This window comes from Myxocyprinus asiaticus, chromosome 31 (assembly GCF_019703515.2).
Source record: "Myxocyprinus asiaticus isolate MX2 ecotype Aquarium Trade chromosome 31, UBuf_Myxa_2, whole genome shotgun sequence".
Classification (NCBI taxonomy): Eukaryota; Metazoa; Chordata; class Actinopteri; order Cypriniformes; family Catostomidae; genus Myxocyprinus; species Myxocyprinus asiaticus.
Genome location: NC_059374.1, coordinates 31,270,856 through 31,298,339, shown reverse-complemented (window position 1 = coordinate 31,298,339; position 27,484 = coordinate 31,270,856). Strand labels below are relative to the sequence as shown.

The following is a 27,484-nucleotide window of genomic DNA, read 5'->3' as shown; positions in this document are numbered from 1 at the left end:
CTGGAAAATAGGCTCGCTAACCGCTCGACTTAAACTGCAGTTCTAGTGCAAAAAGGGGACTTTTTTTCTTCTTTCATATAATCACCTGGCTTTTCTTGTAAAATGATCTGCCCGGTGCCACTCAGAGAAGGTCCCCTCACTCTTCCTTTTCAGATGTTGTCAATGACCTTGGTGTTGAACATATAGATTGAAAAAGCTTTTTTCAGACTGCTTGTAGCAGCACATGGGATTTACTATAAGCTCAGCTGCAGTGAAGGTTAAAAATTGACTGTTGAGAAGAGAGAAGGTAATTTTTTTTCAAAGCACTTCTCGTAATCCACACAGGTGACCGGATTTGTAACAGGTCACAGGGGATGGTGGGCGGGTTTTTGCAATGCGTATGGAAAAGCAGTGTATGCCAGTTACTATGTTTCTGTTTAGATTTTTAATGAAAACAAGAAATGATTAATTGCATATCAAAGGCACTCAGCTGCAAATACAAACACAGTACAATGGTGCAATGTATTGTAAATGTGTTTATAATCAATATACAGCGTATATACCAAGCTTAGTAGTCTCCCTTCAGGAACGTCTTTGATCATAGGTGGATTTAATGTTTTTTTTGCCCCAAAGACATACAGACATAAACAACCAATGGCACTGTAGGAGCGAGTGTTGGTGTTATTGTCATTTTCATACTAACATGTCTTCTGGTAGATAAGATAAGGAGAAGCTGACAGGATCAGGCCACCTTCACTGTTATCTCCCCCTTCGCCAGGACACACACACACATAGTTTTTCTCCCATTTTTATGAGAAGCGTGTTTCAGAGGCTGTACATCCATGGTAAACATATCCAAAGACCCATAAGGAAGCTCAGTGGCTCTATACAGAGCATGTAGGTCCAACAGGCTTTCCCCAAACTGTGGGAGATGATCTTATAATTTTGGTGTAAATCTATAGATTAAGGTTGCATCGATCCAATAAAGTCTTATTAGAGGTGTAGAAAAGTAAAAACGTGACAATGAATGTTTTAGTGTGAACACTAGGGTTGGGAATTGAGAACCGATTCTTGTTCAGAACCAGTTCCATAGAAAAAAATTGCGCAACCGAATGAGTTTCAGAATGTTCATGTCTGTTAACGGTCCTTGAACATTTACATTGTTCTGTCAGGTCAGATGGGACACTGTTTTAAGACATTCTGATTGTGTTTCCCACCGCTGACTCTACATTACCACAAGAGTGCCATAATTTCTTTGTTAAAGAAGCTTTAGCTAGGCTTATAATCTGATTTGAATGTGATGAATGACTCTTAAGAACCGGATCTTTTTAATGAATCAGTCTAAAAAGACTCACTCACTCACCCAAATAGATGGAGTGGTTACTGAATTAACTAACTCACTGAACCACAGTTCATTATTTCCTGTCATATCATACTCAAAATATACTAGTTGAGTAGTTGTTTATATGACAAGAAGTAGTTACAAATACACATCTGAGAATATAAATTTGCTGTAATAAATATTACTAGAGGTTTTGCTGAACTGGAACTATTGGTCATCGACAGACATTAATGCCGATAATTTGCCAACAAATTTCTTGGAAAGAAATTTATGTGGTCTCATCCTTTGTGATTTCTGGAGCTACAAAGGTTTGATCACCATTCACTTGCATTGAATTGACCTTCAGAGCAGAGATATTCTTCTAAAAATATTTGTTTGTGTTCTGCTGAAGAAAGAAAGTTATACACATCTGAGATGGCATGAGGATGAGTAAATTATGAAAGAATTTTCATTTTTGGGTGAACTATCCCTTTAATGGATTTTGTTTACAAACTGTGGTATTGGAATCAGTAACTGAATCTTTAAAGGGATAGTTAACCCAAAAATAAAATTGTCATCATTTATTTACTCTCATATTGTTTCAAATCTGTATGAATTTCTTCTGTGAAACACAAAAGGATATTGAATGTTAGAGGCAGAACGTTAGCTAGTCACCATTCACTTACATAGCATTCACTTACATTTTTCCATAACATGAAAGTGAATGATGACTGAGGGTATCATTCTGAAGCTATGTTCTTGGGGTCATAAAGGGTGAGACAGAATTTTCATTTTGGGTGAACTATCCCTTTAAATTCCTTATGATTCCCATCCCTAATGAAAACCTTCAACCATCAAGACCCCTGTGCTATTTTCTTGCTGTTGTTGCCAGTTATGTTTTGTTTTTGCAAAATACATCCCTTTATTTCCCACAATCCTCTGTTTGATCTCTCCCCACATTAAGCAGTTACCGCGCTCTGTTTTCCCAGCAGCGAATCATCTCTTCTCATCTCTGTTCCACCATGATTTCTGGAATTTGACACGGCTGTTGCTGATTAGAGCTGAAGGATTTTCCGTCGTCAAGGTCACCACACCTCGCGGCCCAGTCAGAGCGAACGATATGTTAGAACACCATCCTTAGCTCTCACTCCTCCATTTATCCCTCTCTACTCCTCAGGAGGAAGAAGAGGGAGGGCTTGGAATTGATGCTTCACTTTTGATTAGGGACCAATCAGTTATGCAAACACACAAGCTGTCAGGGACAGGGCCCTTCTCCATTCTCTTGCGCACGGCCCTCCGCCAGCCCGTCGTACAGATAACACGACTGGCCTCGCGGGATATTGGAGTGCAAACAAACAAATAAAGATGCCGCTCTGCCTGACCAGAGATGCTGTTTGTGTGGGAGGAGAAAGAGGAGAGGAAATTGGGACATGACAGAAAAAGGGAGAGACTGACACTCACTGATGGGAGGTATAAACCGAAATGTTTCTTATTCCAAGTGGGTTACATTTATTAAATAATACAAAAATGTATTGATTTTAATGATTTTCGGTCATTAACAGTTCTCAAACATGCCTTTAATTTTTTTGCCTAAAGTACAAAAAATACTCTGACAGTGTTTCCTGCACTGCTTTTCAGTGGCTGTTATTGAATCTACACCCCAAAACATACAATACAGCCTGGCCAGTGTAGTCTGATTGCTGAACGTATTACTAAGTGAATAAAAAGCACATATTTTAGAGCAATTAATTAATCTGACTCACTTACTGAACTGCAGGTTTTTAATTCTGTCATTTCTGACTGTTCATTTAAAATGAACTAAGAATGTAGTTAACTAAGTAGTTACTGCCTAGTTGTTCAAATGACAATAAGCGCTTTTCCACCATCAGGCCAAACAATTCTGAGCACGGTGAAGAATGATTCCAGTAGCATTTCCACTTGAGCACAGTTAGGAATGGAAAGATTACAAACCATTCACAGCCCGGATTTCTCGCCACAGTTAGCGAACCATGCTCAACTGTGCTGGTGAAATGGGTTTAGTACGAGGCGACTTAGGATTGTCAATTTGCAAACGCAAAGTTAATAAAAATGTGTCTATGTTTAGTGTATCTTCATGATTTTATAATGGCTTAACTAGTAGTACATTATTTTTCTACACGCCTTTTTCGTCAGGGAGGTAGATAATGTGAGATACCTTATTAAAACTTGTATAATACACCAATATATTACTCATATAATATTGATTGTCAGTGAATGTCCTTTTTGTGGCTAGGGGTTGTGTAAGCCGGTGGCATCTCTTTGCTTTTTGCGACATGGGCCATGTCTTTCCTGTGCTTTAGAGTAAAAACGAGTTGAAAAAGCAGTCCTTAAAATGGGAATATATGATCGTCCTCCATAGTGCACTTGCTCCAGTGTTTACCTCTCTCGCCGTCGCCAACAGACTTATTTGTTACGTACATTATGGTCCTGATTTCACGGGCACCTCAGTGGAAAAAGAAACCATAACAGTACGGTTCTTGTTGCATAACGGTTTCACAACAAGAACCATTCAGCCCGATGGTGGAAAAGCAGCTAATATATAGTTAAAGTTTTCAAACAGGCTTCCTGAAAACTCTGCCCATCAGCCATTGGTTGGAAAAGAGATAGTCATACCCCAATCTCATGCCATTGTTTGAGACAATGTTGCTGTGTTAGGCTGGTCGGGATGCTCAAACAAGCACAGGAATATTTTTTTATGGACCCTTTTCACACTTCCGGGTTTTGGAACGCAGAAGTAAACGATTGCAGGGTAAACTTCTATAGCGGTGAATGGGAGACCATGACAAATATATTTTTTGCTTACACGTTTGCTCCAGCATCAAAGGAAAAATGCCACTATTACGTTATCACAACTTCCCAAATGCAGAAAAAATAAAAAAGCGATGGATTGGCTCCACTTTTGATAGAAGTTTGAACAGAATCATTAAAGAATGGAAAGCTTCCGCCAACCATGACACAAGCCCAGATCAGCTTGTCTTAAAAGTCTTAAAAATGACAAAGATCCAAGTGAGTGTAAGAGTTAACATCCAATTTCCAGCTAGATGTTTAAATATTGTTAAAACTTCTGGCTAACCGATTAATTAAAGTTATGACATCTCTTATACATATAGATCAGATGGGGTTTATTCGGGGCCGCAGCTCTTCTGATAACATTTGGCATTTCATCAATATCATGTGGTCAGTGGCGAATGATCAGACTCCAGTCACTGCCATCTCACTTGATGCCGAAAAGGCTTTTGATATGGTAGAATGGGATTATCTTTTTAAGATTTTGGAAATATACAGGTTTTGGGAATACTTTTATTGGATGGATTAAGTTATTTTATAGACACCCGGTAGCGGCAGTACAAACAAATGGATTAATTTCAGTTTCCCTGTTATTGTTCTGTCTTGCCCTGGAACCATTAGCAGCCGCGATAAGAAAGGAAGATGATTTTCCAGGGGTGGTGGGAGGTATGGCACATAAGCTTTTGCTTTACGCAGATGATATTTTTTTACCCGTTAGATCTATGCCTTGCCTCCACAGAATTATTTATTCCTTTTCTAAGTTCTCAGGATACAGAGTCAATTGGTCTAAATCCGAAGCTTTGGATCTGACAGTGTACTGCCCAGTAACGGCTTTTCAGCCAGGCGCCTTCCAGTGACCCAAACAGGGCTTTAAGGATTTGGAAATTTTATTCCCAGCAAATTTGTCTGATTTAGTTAGAGTTAATTTTGACCCCTTAATAAAAAAGTTTTTCGAGTGGTGGGCAGGTGGGCTTCATTACATTTATCGATGATTGGGAAGGTTAATGTTATTAAAATGAATTGTATTCCAAAATTTAACTACCTGCTACAGTCTCTCCCAATAGATGTCCCCCTCTCTTATTTCATGCAATTTGATAGCATAGCAAAGTCCTTCATTTGGAATGGTAAGCTTCCCAAATTACATTTCAATAAGTTACATAGGCCGATTGACAAAGGTGGGCTGGCCTACCCAAGATTTTTTTTATTATTATGCATTCGGTCTTAGACATTTGGCTCAGTGGTCGCTGCCACCTGAAAGAGCCCCTCCCTGGTTTTGTATTAAACAGGAAGTTCTTGCCCCTATTTCGCCATTGCAAAGCCTTTCTATCAAACTAATCGGAGAAGTTAAGTTACACCCGTTAATTCGCATTTGCGCTCAGTATGAACAAAATTGTCCAGAGTGTTTAATTCAGACATTTATTTAAATGTTGCCTCGAGCATATGGCAGAACCCAAAATTATGTATTAATAAGTCCCCTTTCTGCTGGTCAGAGTGGATTGTGAGGGGGGTTATTATACTCTGTGGCCTATATGAGAGTGGAGTGTTGAGATCTTTTGAAAATTTGGTTCAACATTTTGGGATTCCCAGATCTCAGTTTTATAGTATAGGTATTTACAGCTGTGCCACCTGCTCTGTACTATTTTTGGGAGTAGTATACACACCCCTAAAGGGCAGATACTCTGGAAATGGTGATTACTGCTTTTGGAAAAGGTCATGAGGCATCAGTGTATTACTCCCTGCTAATTCAGAGTCTGGGGGATGGAGCTTTAATTTCTATCAAGAGATTATGGGAGAAAGATTTAAACTTGTTTTTGGAGGCGGGAGTGTGGGCTAGGATTCTAAAAAACATCAAGTCTGCATCTAGAGATGCAAGGGTGCGCCTTAAGCAATTCAAGATTTTACATAGATTTTATTGGACCCCCTCTAAATTGATTAGGCTTGGTCTTAAAAACACACCCACCTGCTGGCGATGCCAGTCAGAGGATGGAGACATGGCCCATGTTTTTGGTGGTGAGTTGAGATCCAGGAATTTTGGTTGAAGGTTCAGAGTTTTGTGCGTGATGTGTTGGGCACTCGGGTTTTTGGAGGGCTCTTTTTTTTGTGTGTGTATATACTCATATGTGACCACAGGGATGTTTGTTGGGGGTCAGGGTTGGGTTGGGGATTGGGAGGGGGAGGGGTGGTTGTTGGGGTTTAAATGTTGATTCTATGTATATATGTTTTGCTTTTCTTTATTTAATGTAGGAATCAATAAAAAAATTTAATTACACAAAAAACAAAACAAAAAAAACAAAAACGATGGATTAAGACATTCAGAAGAGAGAAGGTGGCATATTTACTGTCACTCTCTAAGCAGCTGTATTAGAAACCTCACCACATCTGTGGTAACTTGTTGTTTTAACTAATTCCAGGGTAATATAATACAAAGGATAACATTATAAATTTACACTAAATAATTAAAAAAATTGCAAATATAAAAAGGTTTGCTAGGTTTACCTTGCTAAATAAAGCGGAAATGAAGTCATCACAGTCTTTGAAAAGGGGCCATAGTGCCACAGTGTTAGCACTTTTCGAAATCAACCTACAAATGGCTTACTTATAGTTATTTTTGCATGTTAGGATAGAAGAAAGTATTTTAACATTGAAAAAATTGCACCGTTCACCTTTAAAATCCTCTCAATTCCCATCCCTAGATAAGAGCCCTACCCTGCGGAGTTTGGCAGCGCCAGCAGACTTCAGGAGAGCGGCACAATTTCTTCTCTTTGACCTATTGTAAGGAGAGGATGATGAAAGAAAGAGAAAAAGGGAGAGAGTTGATGAATAGGCAACAGAGAAGTCTCCTGCAGCTGTGCCACCTCATTCAACTCCTTACCCAAATTAGCTGTAATTGAAAAGGCTGCTTATTAACTCAGTAGGCACGAGGCAAACACATTCACCACATTACATGTTTAAAACGGGGACCGCTGAGCTGGACACACGCACACACACACACCAACACACTCACTGCTCTTAAACCCTTTCTATACATGGCGCAAGTGGTGCGTCGCAACACACCAAAAGAAAATGGCTCCCATTAGAAAAATTGAAGCCGACTACACTGGAAGCATTGCGTTTTCTTTTTGACACGGTCTAGAAAACACATTGATATCTCTACGTTTATGCCTCTCATCCACACTGGAAATTATTTTTTCCTCCACCGAAAACAAAGGCCACGTTCACACTAGTACGGTTTTGTTTGAAAACTCACGTTTTCGGTATCTACACTAGGATGCCGTTTTCCACGACCAAAAACAGAGCATTTTGGAAAATGCTCTCCATTACAGAACACTTTGAAGAATGATGACATTAGGAAACTGAAAACTGAGCTTTGAAATTAAAACGGATTAGTTTGGATATGGCCAAAGTCTTTCGAAAATGTTTTCTAGTACTACATACTTTGGAAACGATGACGTTAGGAAACTAATTAGTGTAGACATGGCCAAAATTATTTTACAAATAAATATCATGTGTGTTATATATTTAATAGGGCTGTCAATCGATTAACATGTTTTTTAATCTAATTAATTACATGGTATGCCGATTAATTAATTGCAGTCCAGAATCAGAATGAGCTTTATTGCCAAGTGTGCTCGCGTACACAAGTAATTTTTTTTAGTTATAGAAGAAACAAGTGCACACAGAACATTACAGTGAGACAGAATATAAAACAAGTTAAGAGTATAAATAGACACACAAAAAAAATAAATAAAAATACTTAGAGTAACACAGAATGGCGTATGTACTTGTGCAAATGGTAATATGTGCAAGGTAGGGGTATGTACAGTTATTGAATTAAATATGAGTGAATTTACATACACTATATTGCCAAAAGTATTCACTCACCCATCCAAATAATTGAATTCAGGTGTTCCAATCACTTCCATGGCCACAGGTGTCTAAAATGAAGCACCTAGGCATGCAGACTGCTTCTACAAACATTTGTGAAAGAATGGGCCGCTCTCAGGAGCTCAGTGAATTCCAGCGTGGTACTGTGATAGGATGCCACCTGTGCAACAAGTCCAGTCGTGAAATTTCCTCGCTACTAAATATTCCACAGTCAACTGTCAGTGGTATTATAACAAAGTGGAAGCGATTGGGAATGACAGCAACTCAGCCACGAAGTGGTAGGTCACGTAAAATGACTGAGTGGGGTCAGCGGATGCTGAGGCGCATAGTGCGCAGAGGTCGCCAACTTTCTGCAGAGTCAATCGCTACAGACCTCCAAAGTTCATGTGGCCTTCAGATTAGCTCAAGAACAGTGCATAGAGAGCTTCATGGAATGGGTTTTCATGGCCGAGCAGCTGCATCCAAGCCATACATCACCAAGTGCAATGCAAAGCGTCGGATGCAGTGGTGTAAAGCACGCCGCCACTGGACTCTAGAGCAGTGGAGACGCGTTCTCTGGAGTGACGAATCACGCTTCTCCATCTGGCAATCTGATGGACGAGTCTGGGTTTGGCGGTTGCCAGGAGAACGGTACTTGTCTGACTGCATTGTGCCAACTGTGAAGTTTGGTGGAGGGGGGATTATGGTGTGGGGTTGTTTTTCAGGAACTGGGCTTGGCCCCTTAGTTCCAGTGAAAGGAACTCTGAATGCTTCAGCATACCAAGAGATTTTGGACAATTCCATGCTCCCAACTTTGTGGGAACAGTTTGGGGATGGCCCCTTCCTGTTCCAACATGACTGCGCACCAGTGCACAAAGCAAGGTCCATAAAGACATGGATGAGCGAGTTTGGTGTGGAAGAACTTGACTGGCCTGCACAGAATCCTGACCTCAACCCGATAGAGCACCTTTGGGATGAATTAGAGTGAAGACTGCGAGCCAGGCCTTCTCGTCCAACATCAGTGTCTGACCTCACAAATGCGCTTCTGGAAGAATGGTCAAACATTCCCATAAACCCACACTCCTAAACCTTGTGGAAAGCCTTCCCAGAAGAGTTGAAGCTGTTATAGCTGCAAAGGGTGGGCCGACGTCATATTAAACCCTATGGATTAAGAATGGGATGTCACTTAAGTTCATATGCGTCTAAAGGCAGATGAGTGAATACTTTTGGCAATATAGTGTATGTACATGAGATATTTATTTGCATTATTGCACTATGGGGAGTCCTGAAGGCTGTTTAATTATTCATGTGGTAAATGGCCTGAGGGTAAAAACGGTTCTTGTACCTGGATGTCCTGGAGCCTGTTGCACCAGCTATACGTATGTTACAACTTAGCCTAGTTGTGGCATAAATGGGCACTAAGTCACAATTTACACACTACTAAATATTTGAGCATTGCACCATTAAACTTAGGTAGAACATAACCCTGCATATAAACTAAATATTTACTGAAGCCTCTGACCAGAAGTAACGGCTGGAATAAAAAAGCAGAATGATATTTTATGACATCAATGAGCTCATGTTTTGGTTGACAGGCTTCAGTCCTTTCGACATAGCCAATATGATGATGTTGCATTACACTCATTTACATTTATGGGAGAAAACATTATGTAAAAAACGTACTTCTTCAGCATGAAACCGATCTAACGGTGTACTTTCCAGTGTACGCCACCCTGTGTCAAGTTTCAACGTATACGAAATAGATATTAAAACAAATAAATGTCTATTTTTCCAGACTGTTGTATTAGTATTTATTTATTGCCCCTTATTCATTTTAGATACAGTTATTGAATATTTTTATTTACATAAGCTAAATATATCATTAATGAAATCTTGTTTTATTATGTATCGTATTTCAATGGGGATATCATTTATTACAGCTGACGTTAGGACAGTTACAAGCAAACAAGATTTGAACAAGATAAAATTGAAATTCATGGCTGTTTAACACTTCTGTGTCAAATTTGAAGGCTGTTTATTGGATCAGTAGAGGTAAATGTCATATTATGCGACTATGCGTTACTTTACGGAGAGCTTACAACTGACTAGTCTGTGATGTGATCAGCCAGCTGTTGCAGTGCTGCGTTCATGCATGCTTGTGGCGGGATGTAAACACTCACCAGAATAAACTAGGAAAACTCCCGCAGCGAGTAGAAAGGTTTACAATTGATGAAGAGCGCTTCTAAATTAGGACAGCACATCTTCTTCAATGCTGTTACATCTGTACACCAACTTTCGTTGATGTAAAAGCATGTCCCGCTGCCTCTCGTTTTCCCCGATGAATCCGCAGTGCGATCCATTCTGAACAGCTGAAAGCCTGGCAGATGTAACGTGCTGTCCGGGATGGCTTCATTCAGCCAGGTTTCCGTGAAACACAGAGCAGCAGAGTTTGAAAAGTCCTTATTTGTTTGAGCAGAAGCAGTTCATCCGTTTTGTTGGCGAGGGAGCGGACATGCGGCAGATGAATACTCGGCAGCGGAGTCCTAAAGCTGCGTCGATGTAGCTTCACATGCATGCTGGTGTGCTTCCCACACATGCGTCTCTTGGAGCAAAAAACATGACAAACAAAAGTAACAAAAACACTCCACACTGAAGCAGCCATTTGCGGGGCGCCATCTTGATCCAATTAATAACATATAAATATTTGATGAGAAAGCCCCTCATATAACATTAATTCAGTATATAATGATAAAATAATTATAAATAGACATATTTGAATAATAACAAATATAATATATATATATATATATATATATATATATATATATATATATATATATATATATATATATATAAAAATAGTAATTCAGATAATTAAAATGCATTACATTATTGTGGCAGACTAGTAAAACATTGATAAGACTGTAAAAATAAAAAAAGTGGCTTTAGAATCCAATATACAGTGCATCCGGAAAGTATTCACAGCGCTTCGCTTTTTCCACATTTTGTTATGTTACAGCCTTATTCCAAAATGGATTAAATTCATTATTTTCCTCAAAATTCTACAAACAATACCTCATAATGACAACATGAAAGAAGTTTGTTTGAAATCTTTGCAAATTTATTAAAAATAAAAAATGAAAAAAAATCACATGTACATAAGTATTCACAGCCTTTGCCATGACACTCAAAATTGAGCTCAGGTGCATCCTGTTTGCACTGATTATCCTTGAGATGTTTCTACAACTTGATTGGAGTCCACCTGTGGTAAATTCAGTTGATTGGACATGATTTGGAAAGGCACACACCTGTCTATATAAGGTCCCACAGTTAACAGTGCATGTCAGAGCACAAACCAAACCATGAAGTCCAAGGAATTGTCTGTAGACCTCCGAGACAGGATTGTATCAAGGCACAGATCTGGGGAAGGGTACAGAAAAATGTCTGCAGCATTGAAGGTCCCAGTGAGCACAGTGGCCTCCATCATCCATAAATGGAAGAAGTTTGGAACCACCAGGACTCTTCCTAGTGCTGGCCGCCCGGCCAAACTGAGCGATCTGGGGAGAAGTGAGCAAGAACCCGATGGTCACTCTGACAGAGCTCTAGCGTTTCTCTGTGGAGAGAGGAGAATCTTTCAGAAGAACAACCATCTCTGCAGCACTCCACCAATCAGGCCTGTATGGTAGAGTGGCCAGACGGAAGCCACTCCTCAGTAAAAGGCACATGACAGTCCGCCTGGAGTTTGCCAAAAGGCACTTGAAGGATTCTCAGACCATGAGAAACAAAATTCTCTGGTCTGATGAAACAAAGATTGAACTCTTTGGCCTGAATGGCAAGCGTCATGTCTGGAGGAAACTCATCACCTGGCCAATACCATCCCTACAGTGAAGCATGGTGGTGGCAGCATCATGCTGTGGGGATGTTTTTCAGCGGCAGGAACTGGGAGACTAGTCAGGATCGAGGGAAAGATGAATGCAGCAATGTACAGAGACATCCTTGATGAAAACCTGCTCCAGAGCACTCTGGACCTCAGACTGGGGTGAAGGTTCATCTTCCAACAGGACAACGACTCTAAGCACACAGCCAAGATAACAAAGGAGTGGCTACGGGACAACTCTGTGAATGTCCTTGAGTGGCCCAGCCAGAGCCCAGACTTGAACCCGATTGAACATCTCTGGAGAGATCTGAAAATGGCTGTGCACTGACACTCCCCATCCAACCTGATGGAGCTTGAGAGGTCCTGTAAAGAAGAATGGGAGAAACTGCCCAAAAATAGGTGTGCTAAGCTTGTAGCATCAAATTCAAAAAGACTTGAGGCTGTAATTGGTGCCAAAGGTGCTTCAACAAAGTATTGAGCAAAGGCTGTGAATACTTATGTACATGTGATTTTTTTTTTTTTTTTTCCGTTTTTTATTTTTAATAAATTTGATTTCAAACAAACTTCTTTCACGTTGTCATTATAGGGTATTGTTTGTAGAATTTTGAGGAAAATAATGAATTTAATCCATTTTGGAATAAGGCTGTAACATAACAAAATGTGGAAAAAGTGAAGCTCTGTGAATACTTTCCGGATGCACTGTATTGGTTACTGTATTTCCATATATTTGAACATAAGCCTATTATTGGCCTACAGTTCACAGCTATCCATTTTGCAACTGAATTCATCAGTCAGTCCGAGATTTATCATAAGGGCTTTTCTAAAGACTTGTCAGTGTACGTCTGCATCAGCCGGGCACTTTTGGAGCATCTCACTTTGGTTGCGTTGCGTCATAAACATACGGATTTTAGGTCGCTGTGTCAAGTTAAACATAGTTTCAAACTTAGAAAAACATGTCTTTGGATCCCTGTGTTCGGATTTGTGCTCCATCATGCTGTATTTGAATGCAAGAACATGTCCGTCCTCATCTTGTGCTGTCTGCTCTCAGTGAGTGTGGTTTGTTCTCTGTATAATCTGCACGTTGCCTATATAGCTGGAGTTTACCTTGCTGCCTCCTGGAGAAAACAGGTGGTACTTCAAGCTTGAATTGTTCAAGTGGTAGGAATTTTCCTTATTACAGTTCGGGGACATGATGAATTATGTAAATTTTTTTCACTCGTTATTTTTTCTATAATTTATCACACTGAGTTAACGTGTTAAATCGACACCCCTAATATTAAAACTACTTCTGACTGTTTATCAAAGCCAGCTTATGATGTTTTTGGTCTCTGGTCTATCAATTTATATCATCATATGCTTCTAACCATATGTATACACATTTGTGGCAATAGTAACATTATAATATGGATTTTGCATATAAAATAAATTAGCCTTAAGATATTAACCCGTTTTAATATTTTCTGAAGTGTAGCCTTCAGCTCACAGCTGATTCTGAGATGACATGCAGCTTTGATGCTTCCACTGTAGTCTTACACAAGCCATTGTGACGCGTCTTTGAATGTCTTGCGTAGACAGGGTGTTAAAACGGATCCTGGTGGTTCATTTATGGGTAATTCTTGAATGGCGTGGGTTGTGCGGGTAAATGTTGTGTGTTTTTACTGAATAGATGCTGTGAAGGATGGCAGAGGTCATTGTGGAGGTCGTCTCAAAGCGATAGATCAGACAGCCTGTCTCATGCCTGCTGTAATCACACTGATGACTCATCTGAAGTTCCCCACAATCAGGCTGAAACCCTGTCATATCCCAGGCTACACTGCAGAGGCATTTTAACCAGTATGGGTTTGATTATCAACTTGTATCAGATCTACAACTCACACACTGGTCTAAATGGAGCATCTCTTTTTCCTTGAGCTTCTTGTTGACTGAAGTTTTGGCTCATTGATTGCATAGAGAACACTGTATTCCTCATACCTTCCTTTCTTCTTAGCTATTTTCTTGCAATTAATTCAGCTCCAACAACTGACAGACTCCAGTGAACCTTTTATAGATGATTTCAGTCACTGGTGTGCTACCTATTTTTGTTTTTTTACCAAATTTAATGTTTGGGGCTTGGGTAGCTCAGCGAGTATTGATGCTGACTACCACCCCTGGAGTCACGAATTTGAATCCAGGGCATGCTGAGTGACTATAGCCAGGTCTCCTAAGCAACCAAATTGGCCCGGTTGCTTGGGAGGGTAGAGTCACATGGGGTAACCTTCTTGTGGTTTCAATTAGTGGTTCTCGCTCTCATTGGGGCACGTGGTAAGTTGTGCGTGGATCGCGGAGAGTAGCATGAGTGTCATGCACAGCGAGCCACATAAGATGCGCAGATTGACTGTCTCAGAAGCGGAGGCAACTGAGACTTGTCCTCTGCCACCCGGATTGAGGTGAGTAACTGTGCCACCACGAGGACCTAGTAAGTAGTGGGAATTGGGGAGAAAAAAAAAGAAATTTAACGTTTAATGTTCGAAAATCTCCAGCTGACATGCAGTGTTAGGGGGCGTTTACACAGGATGCTTTTTGTGTCCATCTGCACTATTTTGACATAGTTTTTCTATGTAAATGTGAACTAGATGGACGTCTTTGACCGGTGTGATGTATTTTGCTGCTCTTTCAGCATCTTGGCATTGAGTGAAGTGTTTTTAAGACTTCTTGTCAACTTGAAAGAACTTGCACTTTTAAAAGCACGTCTTGAGACACCTAGATTTTTTTCTTTCTTTTTGTCCTTTTGTCTCGCTTTAAGGCAATAATTAATTTTGTGTGAATGGCCCCTTCATTTTCAGCATTTTGTTTTAAATAAACTTTGTACTTTTAAGAAATGTGACATTTAATGTTTAAAAATCTTGCCGTTACCACAGGATGCATTTTTGTGATATGTTGTTTTGTAATTATTCCCTATCTGTCACTCACTCGACGTTGTGTCGATGTAGTGACACTAGGGGTCACTCTTGGGAGCCCGAGACACCTCTGGTCTTTGATAAAAGGCCAATGAAAATTGGCGAGTGGTATTTGCATGCCACTCCCCCGGACATATGGGTTTAAAAGGAGCTGGTATGCAACCACTCATTCAGATTTTCTCTTCGGAGCCGAACGGTCATGCTCATTGAGCTGAATACTACTGTTCATTCATCTCTGCTGGATCTGACGGCGCATTTCAGCGGCTTCTCCCTCCTCTGCACTGGTGCACTGCAGAGAATGCCCCTGGGCGCTTCGGCAGAAAAACAAGAGAGTATATTTTCTGAAAGAGCTTTTCCTCCTCTAAAAGAGTATATATTTCTCTAATAGAGTGGCACACACGGAACGTCTTTTTAAAGGCACGTCTTTCTAAAGATGCCTTTCCGGTTGTTTGTTATTCCTGGTTGCGGTCGTTATCTCTCAACTTTGGATGGTCATGATCACTGTCTTTCGTGTCTGGGCGCGACCCACACGGAGGCAGCGTTTGTGGATGGTTTATGTTCTCACTGCGAGAACATGACCATGGCAACGTTGCGGTCGCGGCTTGCTTTCGTAAGCCACCCCAGCGGCTCCCCGCCTCGGTCCTTCTACCTATGGGTATGAGGCCAGCGCGGCTAGCACTGGGGGCGATTTGGGGACCCCAATGGGATCGTCTCTGCCGGGTATCCCCCCGCGGACCTCCCATTCCCCAGCACGCTCGTCTGCCCCAATCGGGCTTCCGGATGAGTTCACCGGCTCGCCTCACAGCAAGTCTGGCTTCTTGTTCGGAGCCCGCGAAGATGATGAGCTCTCAAGTGCAGCATTGGCGAGCGGGCTTGTCCAGTCGGACGCAGAAGCCTCAGCTAGGCTTCCCCCTTTGGGGACGATTGCCCAGTCACAGGCCGATGCCGAAATGACGGACATGCTTTCCCGGGCGGCTGCGAGCGTCGGGTTAGAGTGGAACCCTCCGTTCTCCCCCTGAACTCTCGTGGCTTGATGATTGGTTCCGCTGCTCAAAGCAGCCACTGCCCGCTCCAGTGCCATTCTTCTCGGAAGTGCACGAGGAGCTGACGAAGTCGTGGGAGGCACCTTTTACTGCCCGGCCCCGATTCCGCAGTTCCCCCGCACTCACTACCCTCAATGGCGAGGTGGCCAGGGGCTATACGGCGATTCTCCCGGTGGATAAGGCGCTCGCGGTGCACCTATGCCCACAGAGCGCCGCCACTTGATGCGGACACCCTAAGCTCCCGTCCAAGCCCTGTAGGCTCACGTCGTCCCTGACGGCTAAAGCCTACAGTGCTGCTGGACAAGCCACCTCTACCCTGCATGCCATGGCTCTCCTGCAGGTCCACCAAGCCAAGGCGTTGAAAGAACTGCACGAGGGTAGTTCCGCCCCAGATTTGATGCAGGAACTGTGCTCGCCGACCAACCTCGCTCTCGGGCGGACGATGGCCACACTAGTGGTCCAGGAGCGCCACCTTTGGCTCAACCTGGTCGAGATGGGCGAGGCCGACAAGACACGGTTCCTTGCTGCCCCCATTTCCCAGATGGGCCTATTCGGTGACACTGTCGAGGACTTTGCCCAGCAGTTCTCGGCGGTGAAGCAGCAGATGGAGGCAATCCGGCTCATCCTGCCCCCAGCGCAGCTCAAGATCCCGCACCCCGTCTGCTCGTCGCCAAGGGCGTCCCCCTGTGGTGACTGCACCAGCTCCACTGCAGCCCGCCCCTTCGGCTCGGCCCCGGCGTGGAGCCCACCGCAGGAAGCAGATGCCACCCATCTCACAGCCGGCGCCTAAGAACCCACGGAGGTCCTCAAAGCGCCCCTGAGACGGGCGACCCAGGGACAAGGGATCCCACTCACATGGAGCTGATTAAAATACCACTCCATCCCCCGGTGGAGGGCCGGGCAGAAAATCTTTTGTTGCCTTTTTGTTTGATTTCGCCGCATGCCCAAGTGGCTGCAGTACCCAACAGTTCAGCAAAAGGGCCTGGATCACATACCCGGTGTGTATGGATTGGCGCTCCAGCGGTGGCCTTTCCGCCCCTCAGCGCGCAGCTATGGCACACAGCCGCCCCCGTTGTGGCAGTCTCCACGGGTTACGAGGACAGGCTTCTTCCTCCCCTGTCCCAGGCTGTTCCGGGGTGGTCACAAGGAGCCAGGTAAGTGCTTCAATGTCCCTAGACTCAGCACGGACACGACGTGGTGTGGCACCTCAAGCTCCGCCCCGCTGCGAGGCCCCACCTGCCGGTACGTCCGACGACGTTGTCCCCTTGGTCCCCCTTGCGCGGAACTTGGACGTGTGGCTCGCGCTTTCCAATCCGTTGCGATGGCTGATCCGGACCGTCCGACTCGGCTACGTGATTCAGTTTGCCAGGCATCTGCCCAGGTTCAGTGGTATTCACTTCACCTTGGTCAAGAGCAAAAATGCTGCCACCTTGCGCGCGGAGATCGCTACCCTCCTACGGAAGGGCGCGATAGAACCTGTCCCTCCAGGCGAGATGAAGAAAGGGTTTTACAGCCCCTACTTCATCGTACCGAAAAAAGACGGTGGGTTCTCACACCTCAGCCGACTAGGGCTTCGGGTCAACTGGGAAAAGACCAAGCTCCTCCCAGTTCAGAGCATCTCTTTTCTCGGTTTGGAGTTGGACTCAGTCTCCTTGACGGCACGCCTTACGAACGAACGCGCCCAGTTGGTGCTGGCCTGTTTGAAGGCGTTCAAACAGAAAACAGCGGTTCCACTGAAACTTTTTCAGAGTCTTCTGGGGCATATGGCATCCTCGGCGGTGGCCACCCCGCTCGGGTTGATGCATATGAGGCTGCTTCAGCACTGGCTCCAGACTCAAGTCCCGAGATGGGCATGGCGCCACGCGACACATCGCGTGGCCATCACGCCGGTGTGTCACTGTCTTTTCAGCCCTCATTTCTACGGGCAGGTGTTCCTTTAGAACTGGTCTCCAGGCGCGTCGTGGTCACGACAGACGCCTCCAAAACGGGCTGGGGCGCTGTTTGCAATGGGCATGCAGCCGCCGGCCTCTGGATGGGTCCACGACTGCATTGGCACATCAACTGCCTCGAGTTGTTGGCAATTCTGCTCACCTGCGGAGGTTCCGGCTGTTGATCCAGGGCAAGCACGTGTTAGTTCGGACAGACAACATGGTAACGGTAGCATATGTCATATGCCGCCATAGCAGCAAACCACGGCGCAGTCGACGGTAAGTCCTTAGGGAAGCACGACCTGATCATCAGGTTCCTAAGATGCGCCAGGAGGTTGAATCCCTCCAGACCGCGCCTTGTTCCCTTATGTGACCTCTCTGTAGTTCTTCAGGGTCTACAGAGAGCCCCCTTTGAGCCTTTGCAGTCAGCCGAGCTTAAGGCACTCTCCTTGAAGACTGCCCTCCTGACTGCGCTTACCTCCATCAAGAGGTTAGATGACCTGCAAGCATTCTCTGTCAGCGAAACGTGCCTGGAGTTCGGTCCGGGTTACTCTCACGTGATCCTGAGACCCCGACCGGACTATGTGCCCAAGGTTCCCACCACCCCTTTTAGGGACCAGGTGGTGAACCTGCAAACCCTGCCCCAGGAGGAGGCAGACCCAGCCCTGTCGTCACTGTGTCCGGTGCATGTTTTACGCATCTATTTGGATCACACGCAGAGCTTTAGAATCTCTGAGCAGCTCTTTGTCTGCTTTGGTGCACAGCGGAAAGGAAGTGCTGTCTCCAAGCAGAGGATCGCCCACTGGCTCATTGACGCCATAACTATGGCATATATCGCCCAGGACATGCTGCCCCCGGTAGGGCTACGAGCCCATTCTATAGTGTAGCGGCTTCCTGGGCCCTGGCCAGGGGTGCCTCTAACAGACATTTGCAGAGCAGCGGGCTGGGTAACACCCAACACCTTTGCAAGGTTCTACAACCTCCGGGTGGAACTGGTTTCGTCCCAGGTAGTGGCACGCAATACAAGTGGATAAGCCCGGGATAGCCGGCCGGGTGTATCGCTTGCACATAGCACTTTCCACCTCCTTTTGAGCTGAAAACATGCGCCATTAATTCCCGGTAGTGTTCACAAGTTTGTTCCCTGGTTGACTTCCTCTGAGCCCTGTGGCAGTCGAGTTTTCGGAGAGATTCGCTGCCGGCCCAATACACGTGCTAACTAAGAGTCCTGTTCTGGGATAGGTGCTCCGCATGTGGCGGTTCCCTGTAAGGCTAACCCCATGAGATATATATCTTCCGCTAATTCGTTTCCCTGTTGGCAAACTGCGTCTTCCTTTGGCAGAGCCCCTCTGCCCCAGTCTCCATGTTTGTAGTAACTCCTCCCCTATTGGCCAGGATCTACCTTGAAGACTCTCCACATGGTTGGAAAGACTATGTGACGTATCCTTCCACTTAAATATCCCCCCCTCACTTTGGGCGAGGTGTGGTCTCCGCTGTGTCTTCCCCTTGGGAGGGACACCCCCCGACTAGACCTGGCTGCCCAATCGGATAATCCCCCTTCTTTTTTAGGAAGTGGAAAAAAGAGAAGGGGAAAAGAGGACATGACTGGGTTTAGCTTGTCTCTATCTTTTGGGTAGTCGACTTGTCCCCAAAAAGGGCCGTTCGACACTCATAACTATGTTGGGGGAGGTTACGTGTCGACCTGGTGTGCTGGCTATGAGGCAAACAGTAGTCTGCCCACCACACACCACCAGTTCACGTAACACAGTTCAGCCAATTGTGGCATTTCGTATAGGGACCCCTAGTGTCACTACATCGACACAACGTAGAGTGAGTGACAGATAGAGAACGTCATGGTTACTTGCGTAACCTCCGTTCCCTGATGGAGGGAACAAGACGTTGTGTCCCTCCTGCCACGACGCTGAACTACATGCTGAAATTGCCGGACCTTAAATCGGCTCCTCAGCATAAAACTTGAATGAGTGGTTGCATACCAGCTCCTTTTATACCTGTATGTCCAGGGGAGTGGCATGCAAATACCACTCGCCAATTTTTATTGGCCTTTTATCAAAGACCAGAGGTGTCTCGGGCTCCCAAGAGTGACCCCTAGTGTCACTACATCGACACAACGTCTCGTTCCCTCCATCAGGGAACGGAGGTTACATAAGTAACCATGACGTTTTTCTTTGTAAACATATGCTAGACAGACGTCTTTGACCACTGCAACCTGTCTTGCTGCTTTTTCAGCATTTTGTGCCATGAGCGAAGCATTTTTAAGATGCTTTGTCAATTTAAAAATGCATCTCGAGACGCCTGCATTCTGTTCTATTAATTGCATTGTTTTTTTTTTTTTTGTTTGTTTTTTTTATGCAAGAACACATTCTGTTTGAACAGCCCCTTAGAATGTTTAGAATTTCAAAATCATATGTGATGATGTCATAATAGTCTGGCTGCTTCAGGTGCTAGTATCAGCTGGGTCCCCTTCTCTCTGCATCCAATTCCTCTGTCTTCTCAATTTCTAGATTTTTTGATCATAAACTAAAGCACTACTCTTTTGCAGACTTACAAGCACTGGTGTATCCTTCAGGAAATCCGAATCCAATGTGATATTACCCCTTTATATGGTCTAAAAGGGTCTTAGCATCACGGCCTTGAAAATGTATACTGTTCAATGTACATTAATATACAATTACATAAGCATCAGCCCCCTGCCTTTTCTGCCTGTTGTACTGACTGCACATCTGCCCCTTCTTTCATAATCATCAATGAGAAGCCCATTGCCATCAGATGTGCTTCTTAAAAATCTTCCTGATGAGGGGTGACTTTGTCTGCCCCCCTGGGTTAATCCCTGTGCCCCTCTGCCAGAGACATAGTATTTGTCTGCCTGGTAATTGCCCTCATCAAGGAGGCGGTGGACTGCAAAGTAGAGCGTCAGGCTGCCAATCGAGGAGGCCTGTCCCTGGGCCGCAGTCTCATTATATGTGCTCATGTTGATGGCAAAGATTGGACCTGGATCCAGGGGGTCAGAAAGCCGCAGGGGAGGCTGGCTGGTTTGCTCTAGCTGTATGAGGTCTTGCTGATGTCTAGACAGGTTCTGACATTAGCACACTGGCCAGACCCAGATCTCTCAACTCTCTGTTGCCCTGATCTTCAGAAATGCAATAAAGTTTACAGTTCAAAGACCGATAATCTCAAGTGTCCCATATGTTGTTCCCCAACCTCTTGAACTTTGGATCCTCAAATAAGATCCAGTTTGATTAGCATATGGCATAACACATATTATACACTCACTGAGCACTTTATTAGGAACAATATGATCCTAATAAAGTGCACCAAATGGTCTTCTGCTGTTGTAGCCCATCCACCTCTAGGTTCGACGTGTTGTGCATTCTGAGATGCTATTCTGCTCACTACAATTGTACAGAGTGGTTATCTGAGTTACCATATCCTTTCTGCCAGCTCAGACCAGTCTAGCCATTCTCCGTTGGCCACTCTCATCACCAAGGTGTTTCCGTCTGCAGAGCTGCCACTCGCTGGATGTTTTTTTGTTTTTGGCACCATTCTTAGTAAACTATATAGACTGTTGAGGGTGAAAATCCCAGGAGATCAGCAGTTACAGAAATACTCAAACAAGCTCGTCTGGCACCAACAATCATGCCATGTTCGAAATCACTGAGGTCACATTTTTACCCCATTCTGATGGTTGATATGAACATTAACTGAAGCTCCTGACCCATATTTGCACGATTATATGCATTGCACTACTGCCACACGATTGGCTGATTAGATAATCGCATGAATAAGTAGGTGTACAGTTCCTAATAAAGTGCTAAGTGAGTATATTATATTATATTATTTTATAGTATATTATATTATATTATATTTTATTAGTTTCCTCTCTGTACATACAGTAACCCAAAAAAATGTTTGTACACTTGAGCAACACTTATGTAATTGCATTACAATCCAAATATCAAACCAAGTAGCATCTGCAAACACCTTTTCTTAGAACAAATTTCACTTTTTCTGAGCCATTTTTGCAACCAAAAACCACACTTTTAACCAAAAGGTCATATTAGTGGATGTGTTAAGCTAGTTTCCCTCAAGTTCACACAGGTGTCCAAGCATAGTAACCACAGGTGTAGTTCATAACATTGACTATGCACATGTTCCACTAACATTTGACAACCAGAAAGTGTCCAAATAGTTTTTTTCTTTGTTTTGAACAGTATATATGTGCAGTATATTGTATTATCATTTAAAACCTAATATAACTTCAGTTTGTTTTAAAATGATACTTTGTTGGATATTTTGTCTTAAGTGTCCAAATACTTTTTGGATACACTGTACATCAGTGCAATAGTCAGAGGTGGTAACTAAACCTGTGCATTCCCTGCTGTATTTGTTGGTAATAATTTACTTTTCCTTAGCTAAAACCTACCAGTAATGTTTATGCCACAGTGTCTCATATTCTTTATTTTTTCTACACACCAGAACTGATATTTTTCTTTTCTGCTGCTCATTACCACTTTGAAAAATGTCTCTTTATCGAGTGGTTTTATTGCCGTGTGTAAAACACTCTTAAAAAGATGCTGTCTGCTTCAACTGCCTCCCCAGCTCGGCTGCTCTTCCCCTGTGTACAGTTACATATGTCTTCCCCTAACACATCCATCCCCCATCCACCCACTCAGCATGCTGTGCTTTGTGAGGATTAGGCATGATATGTAAATAATTCAAAATGTAAACCAGGTGAGATGACTGTCGTATGCAGAGGTTAGATAACTAGCTGAGCTTTTAAGCACTGGGTTTGACATGATTTGCGCAAGGTTTATATACGCTTAGCTCTTGTTATATCCATTGCCAGTTTAATGTGGTTTGCTTTTATATATTTTGTTGTGTGTAGTACCCAGTTGGGGTGGGCGATATAGCTAAAAAAAAGTAAATATATATTTATCAGCATTTGGACGATATTTAATATACACCGATCAGCCACGACATTAAAACCACCTGCCTAATATCGTGTAGGTCCCCCTCGTGCCGCAAAAACAGCTCTGACCCGTCGAGGCATGGACTCCACAAGACCACTGAAGGTGTCTTGTGGTATCTGGCACCAAGACGTTAACAGCAGATCCTTTAAGTCTTGTAAGTTGCGAGGTGGGGCCTCCATGGATCGGACTTGTTGGACCAGCACATCCCATAGATGCTCAATTATATTGAGATATGGGGAATTTGGAGGCCAAGTCAATACCTTGAACTCTTTGTCATGTTCCTCAAACCATTCCTGAACAATTTCTGCAGTGTGGCAGGGTGCATTATCCTGCTGGAAGAGGCCACTGCCATCAGGGAATACCGTTGCCATAAAGGGGTGTAACGTGGTCTGCAACAATCTTTAGGTAGGTGGTACATGTCAAAGTAACATCCACATGAATGCCAGGACCCAAGGTTTCCCAGCAGAACATTGCCCAGAGCATCACAGTGCCTCCGCCGGCCTGCCTTCTTCCCATAGTGCATCCTGCTGCCATCTCTTCTCCAGGTAAATGGCACACACTCATTAGGTCTGTCCACATGATCTAAAAGAAAATGTGATTCATCAGACCAGGACACCTTCTTCCATTGCTCCATTGTCCAGTTCTGACTCTCACGTGCCCATTGTAGGCACTTTCGGCGGTGGACAGGGGTCAGCATGGACACTCTGACCGGTCTGTGGCTACGCAGCCCCATACGCAGCAAGCTGCGATGCACTGTTTGTTCTGACACCTTTCTAGCAATGTAGCTGTTTCTGATTTGTGCTACTGTAGCTCTTCTGTGGGATCGGACCAGACGGGCTTTCATCACTGAGCTTTGGGCACCCATGACCCTGTCGCCGGTTCACCGGTTGTCCTTCCTTGGAACACTTTTGGTAGGTATTAACCACTGCATACCGGGAACACCCCACAAGACCTGCCGTTTTGGAGATGCTGTGACCCAGTCATCTAGCCATCACAATTTGGCCCTTGTCAAAGTCCCTCAAATCCTTACGCTTGCCCATTTTTCCTGCTTCCAACACATGAAATTCAAGAACTGACTCTTTACTTGCTGCCTAATATGTCCCACCCCTTGACAGGTCCCATTGTAACAAGATTAAATGTTATTCACTTCACCTGTCAGTGGTTTTAATGTTGTGGCTGATCAGTGTATATATTGATATTTACGTATTTGCTGTGAAATTGCTTGAAAAGCTGTTTTTTTGTTGTTGTTATTTATCATAGGAACCATCATTTTAACCAAACATCCATTGTTGCTAGATTTACATTTTTTGTTTTAAAACAACTAGATTAACTAGATTAAAATAATAATTTAAAACTCTAGCTTTAAAATGTTAATGTAACAACTAAAATGCAGTAAAAGGTTTACTGTACAGTAAAAGTCATGTTTTTTGCTAATTGAGCATAAGAATGATATTTAATCATTTTCATTTATATGCACCAATATAACAATACATAGTTTTTATACGTATATACATGTAATACACATATAAATACGTATATTTTTACTAAATAATTTTAATATATGAAAAATGCCACACAGAGTTTGGAATCAGATAATTGAAACAGACAGTTTGAACTCATTCATGGCAATGAATTGAACTCTTTGATTGGCCCAAATAAAAGCACTTTAAAATAATATATTATTACATAGATATTTACGGTATTGCTTAATGCTACAGTATAACAGCAGCAAATTCATTGCAAATATATCATGAATGTTTAATACATTTCCCAGCCTTAGTACCCCGCCTCGTGGCTTTTTTTTTTTTTTTTTTTTTTTTTTTTTTCTTTGGTGCTCTACCAAAAGCCCTCCCGGACCATTTTATACAGGCCTGTGATGATGAATGCACTAGAGAAATCTGGTCATGCTTTCTGCCTTCAGAAATTGCTTTATAAGATGCACTATTAGTCAGACACTGCTTCACACCTTGTATGTGATGCACCCCGTGGCCGTTCATACATTCTAGTGTTTTTCCCTTTAATGTGTCTCTGAGATCAATAAAAAACATTGCTTGGGTATTTAACATTTGATCATAAGTGGACCGTCATAGATTCCTGTAATGTTGAGTATGGATACAAAGGTTATCAGTGAACACCTTTATTGTTCAGGGGAAGTATTTATGAAGAGATGTGTGACATTTTCCAAGCTCTATTTCCTATGTATTGCACAATTGTGCTGGTGCATTTTTATTTAAATGCAGTTTGTTTCACCCAATCAAAGATCTGGCTCCACAAATTGGAGAAAAACATGTTTGTTGTTAGTAATTCCTGAATAGAAAAAATTAACTAGTTTACATTTTTTTGAAGAAAATATGAGTGGTGCTTGCACCTGCAAAGCATGCTGCCAGGATGCTGGAATGTTTTGGGTGGTTGTCAGGGTGTTGCTATGCAGTTGCTAAGATGTTCAGAGTGGTTTTTAGAGTGTTATTATGCAGTTATCAGATTTATGTAATAGGAGGAAACTAGGGGGTTCTTGTTGGTTGCTAGGTGCTTACTGGCTTATTTTAAAACAGCCAACCCCCAAGTCTCTATGAGATTCTGGCCATAGAAATGGCTTGGATCCATCCTAAAGTGTAAGTTTATGAGATTTTGTGCCCATTTTTTTAATCCAATTACATAGAAAAGTAATAAAACTCATTTTTTCAACAAGCCAAAAGATTTGAGTTGCGTGTCAAAGTTGAAAGGAATATTCTGGGTTCAGATGGCAATTAGCATCATACTCAAAAAGACTTGAGGCTGTAATTGGTGCCAAAGGTGCTTCAACAAAGTATTGAGCAAAGGCTGTGAATACTTATGTACATGTGATTTTTTTTTAAATTTATTTATTTTTTAACACATTTGCAAAGATTTCAAACAAACGTCTTTCACGTTGTCATTATGGGGTATTGTTTGTAGAATTTTGAGGAAAATAATGAATTTAATCCATTTTGGAATAAGGCTGTAACATAACAAAATGTGGAAGTGGTGTGAATACTTTCCAGATGCACTGTATGTGGCATAATGTTGATTACAACATTTCCTTAAAAAAAAAGTTGAGGCTGCAGAGAGGCACTTAAAATGGAAGTGAATGGGGCCAATTTGTGGAGGGTTTGAAGGCAGCAATGTGAAGCCTATTATTTTATAAAAGCACTTACATTAATTCTTCTGTTAAAACGTGTGTATCATTTGATACAGGGTTACAGGGTTTGCGACATTACATCGTCATGGCATCGAAGTTGTAAAATTGGCTATAACTTTACACAGGAAAGGCTAGTAAGCGATTTTATCACACTAAAATCATGTTAACATGCATATTTTTTATGTCTTGTGGCTTAACTTTTGAAACTTTTCAGATTTGCCCCATTCACTTCCATTGTAAGTGCCTCACTGCAAAACAGATTTTTTTTTTAAGAAAAGGAGGGACGAGTCTAAATGTATTTTTGTGGTAATCAGTATTATGCCACAAATGCTGTGGACTGAGCTTAACTTTTATTGAACCAAGAATATTCCTTTAACACTTGGGGTTACAGGTTTGTTCAAATTACTAACCCTAAATCTGAGCATTAGTAATAGTTATGCTTGCCTTATAAATTGAACCACAGTCGTTTAATAGGAACTGACTCCTCCTTTTTACTACTGTCAAATCCTTGGCCATAAGCTGCATGTATATTCTTTCAGTCCTGCTGCAAGTGAAGCAGCCTTTGTTTATGCGCTCACAGTCGCCTGACTTAGTGGAATTGTTCTGTAACCATCATTGAATGTGGTAAACGCTGGCCCCCACCACGCATGCCTTACGGCTAAATAATCACAGCTGAATTCACACCCCCTCCACCACAAGTGGCCGAACCCCTACAGCCAGCATCGACCCGCAATTCTCACACCTGTAATTCCCAAAGCCACAAACTCCAGAGCTATGACGAACAGAGCAGTGACACATCCCATGTTTCCTACCGTCTGCACCCTCATTAGCCAAAGTTATGAGCAGGAGGTCGTAATACGAAGGAGTTCACTACTGGTGAATGCCACTCTGACTTGAGCATTTGGAAGCTTCATTGCCCAGGCTCCCAGCAGTCTTTGATAGCTTTACAGAAATACCCTTTTTCTAAGTAATACAAGTCAAGGGCTTCTGCTAGAGTAGCATGACTCACCTCTCGTTTGCCTGATGAAAAGATGGACGGTGAGATTGTGTTCTCGCTCTTTTCTTTTATCCGCCCTCTTACTAAGGCGCTCATTTTAGCGCTCTCATTTCTAATTCATTCCCCTCTGAATGTATTTTATTATGGCTACATCAACTAATAGCGCTTTTTGAGTGTAGTTGAAAAGCAAGGGCACGGTTCTGGTTCTTTGTTCCATTTTCATCAGCGGTTTAAATTATGTTCTGATACATTCAATCTAAAATTCATCAGATGTTTTGCCATTTCTGTTTTAATGTTAGCAGCCCCACTAATCTCATTTAATGGCCATTATGTCTTAAAATCATGACCAACCATGTCTAATTATTTAATGCCTTTATGACTCAGCAAAGAAACACAGATTCAGCAAAGAAAACAGGCGGTACGCAGTCCAAACTGGAGGGTCTCCAGAGGATTGTTGGCAGAAACAAATAGGCATTAGTGATCATAAAACACATTCACAAAATTCACTGACAAGACTTTAAGACCCCATGAAATGGCTAGACAAGTGCAGTTTTCTTTCCTGTGTTGATGT

The 27,484-nt window shown here is 42.9% G+C and overlaps 1 protein-coding gene across 9 annotated transcripts in view; it reads left to right on the top strand.

Moving 5' to 3' along the window:
- The window catches only part of LOC127421751 (RNA-binding protein Musashi homolog 2), a 418,524-nt gene that overhangs the window by 341,570 nt on the left and 49,470 nt on the right, over positions 1 to 27,484 (top strand). Inside the window, exon 11 of one of the 9 annotated variants that reach the window (XM_051664846.1) lies at positions 6,820 to 7,815. The exons of the other annotated variants lie outside the window; for them this stretch is intronic. Coding sequence (XP_051520806.1) covers positions 6,820 to 6,902 — 83 coding nt within the window. The 3' untranslated portion in view covers positions 6,903 to 7,815. Of the gene's footprint in view, positions 1 to 6,819; positions 7,816 to 27,484 lie in introns of those variants that run through there. 9 annotated transcript variants of the gene reach the window in all.